The following is an 11634-nucleotide window of genomic DNA, read 5'->3' on the forward strand; positions in this document are numbered from 1 at the left end:
GCGGAAGCAAATCACATTTTTTTTATACTAGAATGTTCCGGCATGCCGACATAGTTGCCCTGAGAAGGCTGCGTATCAGTGGGAAGTTTATCGATGACGGGAGGAATGAAGAAAGAAAAATTGGCCGCGTATCTGCTCCTTTCGTGGCAAATGTCGTCAAAATACGATAGTCTTTGTAGACATTTACCAAGGAAATGCCCCCCTTCGCTTTCCGGCTCACCTGTCATGCTGTTCCTGTACCGTCGCGCTCATTCCAAGGTAAACACACTAAAGGTTTGCCCAAGGCGATTTGAATTTACCGCGTTCCACTGCTACAGGCCGGATTCCTCGATGCCAGCGCTGCAGTACGGCGGAGACGCGCGTGAATGGAGGCGGCCGACTAGAAGGTTTATAGAGCCGCGTGGCCGTACTCCACGTGCGTTCCAAGCAGAACGTGGAACCCAGCTATTGGAAACTTTCGTTGCTGTTGCCGCGTGATTTTTCATATGCCGCGAGGAGGCGGTGGTTTTCTGCAGTAGATGTAGAATATCATTTGCTGTCTAAAAACCAAGTATTCATGAATTTTTGATTAAAGGAACACTGTCAATATCCCTTGTGTACTAATTCCCTGTCTTATATTTGCGTAATGTCTTGTTCGTGTTCAACAAAGCTGACAAGTATGAACATATAACCCGGGCTTAGACGTTTACATGTGGCTGTGAGTATATAAGACAATTGCGCAATATCAATTTTACTTTGGCCGGGTGGCTGAATTGAGTTACAGACAGACAGACGGACGGACAGACATACAGACAGACCAAAATTTCTGGGGTTAAGTAGCCCAAGAAAACTATCGTCTTTAAAAAAGAAACAAGCGTGGCCGTTATTGTTTCTGATGGTGGTGCGCGCACTGCATGGAACAGCCAACGGGGAAGCAAACGTAGCATAATCTCGTTGTGGTTTATGCTAAAAAGTGTCACGTAACGGCACTGTCGCCTTGGTCGGTCGGCGCTCCCACGATAACCTTCAAATTGATCCCGACTGTACGTTCGGCAAACCGGTGGCTTTATCGCGCTCAGACTTTACTCAATACCCAAAATTTATTATGTATGTTTCATCATTCGCAACCGCTTATATTCTGCAATCTAATAGAAACCCGTTCCATTCATCTGCGCAATCAATTACACTTGATAAAGAGTGAGTGAGTGAGTGAGTGAGTGAGTGAGTGAGTGAGTGAGTGAGTGAGTGAGTGAGTGAGTGAGTGAGTGAAAAATTTATTGAGACGAGCTTCAGCAACACCGACTGGAAGGGGGTTGAGGCAGTGCTGAGTCCGCCGTTTATGAAAGCCGGTCCGCTCTGGCTGCCCAAGCCTTCTCCACCAGGCTATGCTGGACTGAGAGGTCGGTGCTGTCCAGCTGGCCCGCCCACTGCTCGTAGGTTGGGTGAGGATTGGGGGTAATGGATGGGGTTTTCTGACACTCCCATACCATGTGGTACAGGGTGACAAGTTGGGGACAGAAATTACAGGTAGCGTAGCAGAGGGTGGTGTACATGGCATAGAGGAGAGCATGGGCGTCCGGAAGGGGGGGCAAGGGGGGGCAACTGCTCCCCCTTGGAGATTCGGATATTTTTATGCACTACAAAAAAGCTGCACAGCTTGGTTGGCCCATAATTAAAATAACTTTGCCCTGAAGGGCGGAAGAGAAGAGAGAATGACGCCGACGTTCTCTTCTTTGTCCCGCCCTTTAGCACAAAGTTTTTTTAATTATTCACGTGTACCAACTTGCCCAGCAATTCATGCTACTCAAATGATTAGTACACTCAGGGTCCTGCGTATCCGCATGGAACGCCCTTCAGGACTTCGGTCAACATTGCACTTTAGACGGTGGGACTCTTCGACTTACAGTCTCGGACTCGCCACCGACTCACCGAGAAGCAGTCCGGCATTAGATTTTCCCATGCATACCTATGGCTTCGGGGAATCCTCGGACTACCCGCGGACTCTCCACGGTGAGTCCGAGACTGTAAATCTAAGAGCCCCACTGACTGACATTACCGGTCATGTGACGGCAGTGAAACAGACTGCCTGTGATGGCTATTTAAGATAGCGAACAATTCTGAAAGGCTTGACTTTTTTTTTTCCTCTTAGCTCTAGATTTATGCAGTCTTACCGCAGGAACATCAGTTTTCCGACAAATTTGCAGCCATATCTAGCTTAAAATCTTCACCGCTACAGGGAGAGTGTAACATCCTCCCGGGCCACGGAGGAGAACCTTTTCTTTCCTCCATGTCCCGTCCCATCACCTTGTACACCCTTTCCTTCGAAATTGCGAAATGTCGGCACAACCCAAGCCCCGAAACAAAACCTATAAATCAGCCCCTCAAAACGCTTGTACGCCTTTATTGCATTGAAAGTGAGGGAGGCCGGTAGTATCTTTATTGTGTGAGATATTTCAACAGACTTCATCACACATGCCATCCCGCAATTTGCCCAGAAAAACTCGAGGCGTCTGCAGCTGCTATTCAAGGAACATTCACGGAGTGCAGTTGCATGTATGTGAACGTATTTTGCTGTGTGCTGGCGATCAGTTGTCCTAAGTCAAAAACCCTCACGCAGCGAGGCTGGCCACTCTTCTTTACAAAGTGACAGTAACTTTTCGGATTTTCTTTATTAACTTTATTTCTTTGTTTGGTAATAAAATCCAATGTATATTCTCCAAGTCTTGTTCTAATTCGCTGTTTGTAATTTTTGTAACCACAAATAGCGCCTTTTTGGTGCTATCCAACCGTACCCCCCCCCCCCCGCTATTGGATGCCCCCCCTTGCAAAAAGTTCTGCGGACGCCCTTGGAGGAGAGTACCGTGGGGATAGGAGTTCGTCTGAAGTCGGTGGAGCCGGTCGCCTCGGATCTGGATTATTGGGGGTGTGGTGGCGGGAACTGTGATCTTTCGTGGTGGTACTGACCCAGGATTTCTGTATGTGCAGAGAGGAAAAGGAAAACGGAAGATGGTGGTGTTCACTAGCGCGGAAGACGTCCTCAGTCAGGATATGTCCTGGTCTGATAAAGCAAAATTGGCAAAGTCATATAATTTATCTAGGTGATGATATTTATAAACTTTATGAGCGAAGTGGCAAGGCGGCTTCTGCTGTCGCTGACTTTTGAGCGCGGAAGGGTTTGCTCAACAAAAATATTTGAAGCGGTTGAAATAATAATAAAACGCCCTGTATATTTCACGCGTAGCCTAGGTTTGTACGGTAATGATCAAAACGATTAAAACCACTAAAAACCTGCAGCTCACCAAAAACGCGCGCTGAAGCAGTTTCATTCATTTTGGTGCTTGCGTAGTAGAGTGCTGCTAACACTGGTGTAAACAAACATTTCACGTGGAATTGACAGATGGAAACGCCAGTGATCAGTTCGTTCACTAAAAGTGAAGCGGCCAGTGTGTATGAGCCGGCCGAAGACAGTTTTCTTCTAATAGACGCGTTAGAAAAAGACCTATCTGAAATTACCACGAGAAGGTAACCGAAATCGACCGCCGTCGAGGTCCGTCGTAACGCCGTACTTCTCGTTTCAGGCCGACGGTATGCGTCGAGGTTGGCTCCGGTTCGGGAGTTGTCAGCGCAGCTCTAGCGAGAGCATTAGGACGCACCTGTTACTGTTTGTAAGTGCTGGTTATCTGCTATGACTATTCGGGCAAGTGTAAGTGCTGGTTATCTGCTATGACTATTCGGGCAAGCACTGAAGCTGCCTCTTCTTTTTTCGCAGAGCCACAGACATCAACAGAAAGGCTGCGGAAATGACAAAAAGAACCTGTGAAACCAACAATGCAGATGTCGATATTCTCGTTAATGATCTGGTAATCTGGCTGTGTTGAAATTAATATTTTCTTATAGTCGCTTTTCCCCCGCAAGCGCTACAGCCATAGGGAAAACAAATAACTGTAACGACTACTTTTGCACCCAGGTTGAATGCCTCGCGGACCGTCTGCGCAACCAAGTGGACCTCCTGATATTCAATCCACCGTACGTTGTAACGCCGTCCGAAGAGGTAATCGTTCATTCGCCATCTACGCGTAAACAGAGCTGGGGCAAATGTTTTGATTTCATAAAACATGTAGCCGCTGGCGTTTTTATGAGACCCAGTGAGACATTTCGTTGCTTGTCGTAAGCAAGATCTTTCGGTAAGCGCTCAACGGATTCAAGTAGAAAGAATCGAAATGGGAAGGGGTGTTGTGTTTGCACAAAAAAAAAACACCAGGATTTAGGAATTTAAAAAGGTGATACATCCATCTTTTTTTAGCTCAAGTGGTTTTCTAGATCGAATATTAATAAATTGGATGCAACATTGGACGTTGCTTAATTGTCTTCTTAGCAATTAGCTCCCGTTAACTGAGCTTCCACAGTGTACTGTGTAGTGCGCAAATTATGGGGAAGATCACAGTGACTTCCCCTGGAATCAAAATAAATAGATTTGTACCCAAACTTGACCCCTGATTGATCAACTTAAATTATCAAGTCAAATTATTTGATGCTGAGTAAATGATATTGAACTGTACTGCCGTTTTTTACACTGATTAACCAGCAGTCAGCAGTTGAAACGTTAACTCGAAATTCCACCTTTTCTATTTAACTTTTTCATTCATTTAAAACCTTTTCATTGAACTTTTTTTTAGTAGTGCGCTGGAGCAGATGAGCTAAGCTTCTCTCAATGTTTCCCATGTATTGCAGATCCACAGTGATGAGCTGCTGACCCGATCGTGGGCGGGTGGCATAAAAGGCCGTGAGGTCATGGATCGGTTAGCTCCACACGTACCTCAAATACTCAGCGACCGTGGCCTCTACTATCTCCTAGTTATCAAAGAAAATGAACCTGGTATGATTCCCGCACATACTTTTTTAAAGGGGCCTTGAAGACAAAATACAAGTTTGATTCATTTTTTAAAAAGACTATTTTGTCCCGATAACAACGATACCAATTTTATTGCAAACTTCAACAATAGATATGAAGGTAAACATATGAACCAGCGGTGACTTCCCAGCCACCTTCCAGCGATTTCTTGTCACAGAATCTTGTTTACGCGTTTGGCAGTCACCAGCCTTGCCCACCACCAAAAAACATTTCTGGGCAGTTGTGGATGAGTGAAACTTAAGTGCAAAGTGACGCAGGGATGCGAAAAGGAAACGAGACCAGCACTTAATATCAACAGAAAGTTTTAGTAACATCAAAAGCACATATATACCCAGCAAAGACCCTACAATCAGGGTTGTGTCCATCGCACATGCTTACGGGCCGTACATGAGGACAACCCCCCCCCCCCTTGTTTCCTTTCTCTATTTTTCTTTTTCTTCTAACCCCTTTCCTTAAGAAGCAACGCTTCTGTATCTAAAATGCACAGTGACGGGTGACTTAAACATTGTAAACCCCTAATCCAGATATGGAATGCTTCGGCAAGCTTCCTAGTAGCACGGTCTCTGTGCTAAAAAAAGTCCTTATGTTTCCAAGGTTGTCACCGACTCACAGCAGGCGTACAGGAACTTCCAGTCAGGCTGGGTGTCCCGGCGGGTGCTTTGCGTACTGAGAGACAAAACGCCTCTGGAGAGCCAGGTCGAATTAGTATGGGTTCCAGCCCACTCCTCAGTGGAGGGCAATGAGTTTGCCCTCTGACAGGCTCATGCGTTAAAATACCGGGCAACGGCAGAGGAGGAGGCCAGAAGTCAACGTCTGGTCACCTACAGGGAGATGTGCGGTACTATCGAGGGGAAGAAGGAAGGAAGCAAACTTTACTAAGAAAGGATGGCCCGAAGCCACAGGGGAAAGGGGAGGGTAGGGAGGACGCTAATAATTCCCAGCCATGGAGGCCGCACAGACGAAGCTCTGTCCGGCCTCCATCTAGGGGATAGGCAGAAACTTCCTACCCCACACCCTGAACGCACGCGGGAGCAGCAAGTAATGTATCAACAGAGCCAGTCAAGATCCTTCCCTCAGCCTCGATTACTGATTGGCATGTTTCCCAGTCAGTATGACAAGACCTACCCATTGTGTAAGCAGCTAGGTACTCTTCGCCACATAATAGGAGAGTGCGACTTCAGCCCAAAACACCCCCCCCCCGTCTGCATTTCCTCCCCTGAGAACCTACCCTTACCCCCAGCAAGCGATGGGAAATCTTGCTGTCCAGCCCCGCCTTAGAGGATCGGCTACGGCTGGTTACCAGGGGCCAGGTGGCTAAGGCAGCATATGGAATCCCGTGAAGAGGGAGCCACTCTCATCCAGCGCGTTACGCGCTGACATGCTCTGGATTAAAAGTTTTTCCTCATCCTGTGTCTATGAAGCATGGTTTACAGCCGCAGTCTGCACAGTGCAGAGCTACGTGTGTGTAGGGCCTTCCTTTCAAGGAGGAATGATGCTCCCTTAAGCGTACATTGAGACAGCGGCCGGTCTGTCTGACGTACACCTGGCTGCAGGACATAGAAATGCAGTACACAATGTCCATCTTACACTGAACAAACTGGAGTCTGTGCTCAATCAAACAGCCATGTGAGGAAACCCTGTCTTTGGAATCAAGCCTGTTGCTCACCATACTCCATAATCTGCCCAGCTTATTCCTGACAGAGAAAACCGTCTTAACCCCGAATCTGTCGGCAGACTTCTTAAGGTGATGCTACAGCACGTGTATGTATGGTATGACTGCCACTTTGTTAATCTGGTTGGCATTCTGTATGCGATGAGCGAACCCTTAATTGTTTGACAAGACTCTGACAGATGGCCTGTAGCACAGAGACGGAAGCCAGCGTTCTCCAGCGGCAGTGTTTGCGCATTAAAGCTTTGTTGCGTCAAATAATAACAAGACTCTTTCACAGCGGATTTGAGGCACGTGTGGGCTATCCCATTCTGGACTAGCTTTGAATGAAAAGAAGCGAAGTTTAGGAGTGGCTTGCTAGAACGGGGTGCGTACATCCAGCATGCATGGTGCTCCAAAAAACGCAGCTCGAGGTCAAGAAATTTTGAAGTGCCATCAATGGGAACCTTGCCAGTGAACTTCAAACCTTCACCATTTGCCTTAAAGGCATCAAGAACAGCACATTTGAAGGACTCAATTTCTACGCTGCGGCCAGGACAAAAAATCGTCCACATGCTGAAAAAACCTTTGTGGCAATACCCTGCAATCCAAGCTGTGAATCACAATCTATGCAAATGTTCACCAACTAGCTTGTCTCTCCATTTTGTTTGGGCAATTGTGGTAAGGCCTCTATAGTTCATACCGCAAGCTACATGCAGCACTGTAGAGGCTACATTGTTGTTAACAGGCACCCCACTGAGGGTGCCTAAATCACCATGAAGGGAGCCCTGAAAGGACATTTCCCTCTCCCCTCTCGGCAGGTGGAACCCGGTGCCTTTTGTCGCTTCCATTACAGTGAGTTAGGTGCCCTGAGTGGGCAGGCTGTTGACAACAATGTAGCCTGCACAGTGCTGCATGTAGCTTGCGGTATGAACTATAGTTCCGTTTAACCATATCACTTGAATGCTAACATGCAGTTGACCCTTATGTTGACTGTTTTAGTGCTGGCCCATATTATGTCACTTGTGTCTATAACACGTTACTGCAGCATGAAATAAGTTTTTCCCAATATTTTTTGTTTCTTCCTTCAGTTAAAAAACGGTCTTTTGGGGCTGTAACGGAGCTGAAAGAGTTACGAAAGGCTAGTTCTTTCAAACTGAGCGAAGTTGTATTTTGTCTTCATGGCCCCTTTTTAAAGCATCTGCTGTATTTGGTTGTTCAATGGACTTGCACTTGGGCGTTTTCGTCTTGCAGATGACGTCTGCCGGCTGATGTCGATGTATGGACTGCGAGGAGAAACCGTCATCTCCAGGCGATGTGGAGCCGAGTCACTTAGCGTGCTAAGGTTTCAAAAGTGTAAATAAGCAGTAAACCACTGTCATTAGTCTGTCATTGCCGGTTTTTGTTTCTTTCAAGTCGGGCATTTTCTTGAATAGTTTTCTGGCATGCACACAAGCTGTGCAGGTTGTCTAGCCTAGGTTTAACTTGCAGGAAAAATTACTAGAAAAACGTGCTCACCTGAACGTATGCTGGAACGTGCATTGTAAATCACTTTTGTGGTGAGAGTGGTCGGAAAACATGGTCATAACGTACAAATCATGCAGGTTAACTTCTGCGAATGCCTTCCAAGCCTTGCAGTGGTTCTAGTGGACACCTCCAAAGAATTGTGTTGGTTGTGGTGACGTAGATACACCTTATGCAAAGCTTTAAAGGCAGTGTCAACAAGGATATGAGACCGACTGACACAGCGCTAGTTCCGAGAGCATTCATTATCCTCAAGTAATTTCTGTTGCAGGTCCCCTTTGGCAGCCTGTTCGTACAACCACGTAAACTCCTGGCTGAGTTTTACTTGCGGAAAGCTGGAGCAGTACAGTAAGGTGTTCTCAGCTGCTTTATTTATTTCAAGTTATTTTTGAACAAGTGCCACGAATTTACATCGTGACCTGGAAATATGTTGCGAGCAAAGAACGTCAGTGTGTCATTCTAGCTTTCCTAAGGTTATAATAAAAATATAGCTCGAATTGAAATATGATTGGATATACTACCGCATTCAAATATAAAATGCAACAAAATAAATCACATTTCTGTGGCATCATGCAGCTGTGCCAATAGAGCACAGGGTTGTCAGAAATCATATGACAACTGGAGACTCGTGTAGTAGCAGCTCCATAACAGGACCAGAGTGACTGTCAATTGGACCCAAGGCAGGTAAGCTGATCTCTGACCCAACTTGCCTACTCAAGTGCAAACCAATTGAAATTTACTGCAATAGTTGCACATCTGCTCAAAGGTGACAAAAGCGGACTGGGCGTAGACGTTTTTAAGCAGTTGTGGCAGAAGAAAAAAAAACAGCACTGTCTTGCAACAGGCTGGACTGTATGCCTGCTGTACGGTTCAGAAGCTGTCGCTAGGACACTGCCACAGGAAGTGATAGAAAATGCGTCTACACTGTCCATAGGCCCAAACAAGGCACTGCAGCTACTTTCATTTGCTCTTACCTCTCAAACATTTTTGGAGGAAGAAATCTCTTTGAAAGTGGAATGAGAGTGCTAAAACACACTGTTTGATTGTGCAGTAGTAGCTCCCAATGCCAGTCAATAACCCAGGTTGGTACCTTGATGCCTCTCACTTAAAAAGACGCCATTTTAGTCGGCAGGAAAGCCAGAACTCGACACAGTGATCATCATTTGCTTTGATGATGGCCTTGACACTGGTGGTACTGCTGTTCGATGTCTTGCAGTGGGTTCTTGAAAATCTTTGCTCAGCCCTCACCAGTTGGCTTCCAACTGTCATGCTTGCAATATCCCCCGATGAAGTAGGGATGAGTAGCAAGGTGCTAAAGCCTATCAACGCGACAGTTCACCTTGCACAAAAAATTTGAGGGGACAGGTGTAGAACAAGAGAAGCGAAAGTGTGCCCTAATTTGCCACAAGCATGAAGTTGTGTTCCCTTTCAATTCTTTCTGACAGCACTAAATACACTTGTTGCTTATGGTCTCCACTGCAGTACATTGAGAACAAATCACCTCCACTTTTAACGAAATAGTGTGTATAATAAAGGTAGTTTTCTGACCTCAGCACTTCGGTTATAACGAGGGTTTACTGTTCTGTGGAAGCGAGCGACAGTTGAAAAAGAGATTCTATGGTGCCCCAAGGGTGCTCCACATTCTATGGTGCTCCACATTGGGTGCAGCTGATACTTTTTTCCTGTCATTTTAAATGCTATCAATTCACAAGCAATTTTGGAGGTTGAGATGAGTGTTTGGCAACAACTCCTCCATAGAAAATTTTCTGCTGCACTAAACATTTCCAAGGCAGTTGGCAGTCTTGAATTCAAATTTAGTGTGCACTGAATACTTGGACGAGGAGCAGGGACATTGAAAGAAAAAAAAACATGTTGGTGCGCGAGCTAGCAACTGGTTTCAGTTTGCGCACCAATGCATGGTTTGTCTTTTCCACCGTCGCCCTTTCATCGTCCAGGTAGGCAGCGTACGCTAAATTTGAATTCATGAACATTTCACTATGCCGCAATCGGTTTACTGTAACAATCCTCTACTGTATCATATAAAATGCCAAGAACAGATAAAACTATCACACCAGACGGCGACACCAGAAAAAGCTTTATTCCTCTTCGAAAATTGTTCCAACACAGAGCCTACCAGGCTGGCTGAGAATGCATTTTTTTAATTACATTCCACAAAAGCACAATTGCATAATGTAAGGAAACAAAGGGCTGTTCCAGAACCAATACCAACACATTTTTTCCTGCCTTACGAGAGGGTAGGGGGAAATAACTCGCCACACAAAGCGACTACTCAAAGCCTAGCTTTCATTTACAGCTTGCATATTGAAGAGAAGATTTACAAAACCGTAATACATATCATACAGACCACGTAGCATACACTTGCAGTCTCATAACGTTGGCAGACACAGAGGGGGAAAAAGAACAAACAAAAAAAAAGTCATTTGTAAATAGTTCATAAAAATATATAGCTCTAAAGAGTACACAAAGTAATAAGCATCCCCAAAACTGACAACTTAAAAATTATAACAAAGTGGCCACATTATTACCACTTCTGCCACTCAGTAATTCAGTCAGCTGCTGCAATAGGCATGCAAGCCTTGCACCATTCATGCAAAGCTCACTGTCCGCAATCTTCTCCACCGCATAAGGAAGGTGTGTTCACTCTAACATTTGTAAGGTGCGACACTGGCTTGTGATGGGTGCAGTATTGATAGCATCGGTCAACAACTGCTGAGTAAATAATGTAGAGCCACCAAGTTTCACGCGGGCGGGAGATTTTTTGGCAATTCCTCTAATGACATCAAGATCCTGCTACCATAGCTGAGTGAAAAATAAAAGCTCATCACAGCCTTGTGAATGTATTGCATGCCAAGGTCAGGGCTACTTCTTATTGTAGATGCTTCCTGTAGGTACCTATCGTCGAACCCGGATATATCATCAGACAGACCGAATATTCATTTGAGAATCCCATGGAAAGGTGTACAGCCTTTGTGCATCTAACCACAATGGACATTCGATTTATCAAACAATCAAAGCCCCTCAAAAGGTGGTCAGCACGAACGAAAGTGTTGATGCTTTCAAGATAACATCAAGCCAGTAAATGCACAATCTTTCCAGTGTGGGGTTTAGCAATTTTACTAGCCTGGAGTGTTCGACACCGGGTAATTGTAAAAATAAACACTCCCTCTACCTGTTCATAAAGAACAACTCTGTAGGAACATCCCGTTGGCTCCTCAAAGGAGAGGTTCTCTTGTCACTGGATTTGCTGCAGTATTCTCCAATCATGTCTGGCATTCACCTTAGACTGCTAGTTTCTTAATGCATGGAACCTCCCACAAAAAGTACACTCAATGCTTTTCCCAACTCTCTCTTATGTAATGGTTCTACCCGACCAGGTTCACAGCACGACTTTCTTTAATCACACTGCACGCGGTAGATGCAAACAGTTGACAGCATTTCCCAGCTAGACTTGACACTTTTCCGCTTCCCTTGCGCCATCAAAAGTACGCTAGCAGCGTTGATGCAGTGTGCCTTTGCAGCCCAGTGCCTTTCATGTCGGCGAAATGTCGCA

At 45.7% G+C, this 11634-nt stretch overlaps 1 protein-coding gene across 1 annotated transcript; it reads left to right on the forward strand.

Annotated features, from left to right (window-relative positions):
- Window positions 1-3105: 3105 nt before the first annotated feature.
- On the forward strand, window positions 3106-8430 carry LOC144137741 (methyltransferase HEMK2-like). Its single transcript, XM_077669681.1, has 6 exons — window positions 3106-3501; window positions 3558-3644; window positions 3749-3839; window positions 3947-4030; window positions 4711-4855; window positions 7794-8430. Exons 1-6 carry the CDS (start codon window positions 3377-3379, stop codon window positions 7901-7903), a joined length of 642 nt encoding a protein of 213 aa, XP_077525807.1. The 5' UTR covers window positions 3106-3376; the 3' UTR covers window positions 7904-8430.
- Window positions 8431-11634: the final 3204 nt, after the last annotated feature.

This window comes from Haemaphysalis longicornis, unplaced genomic scaffold, assembly GCF_048455015.1.
Source record: "Haemaphysalis longicornis isolate Haplotype H1 unplaced genomic scaffold, Haemaphysalis longicornis Haplotype H1 scaffold_49, whole genome shotgun sequence".
NCBI lineage: Eukaryota > Metazoa > Arthropoda > Arachnida > Ixodida > Ixodidae > Haemaphysalis > Haemaphysalis longicornis.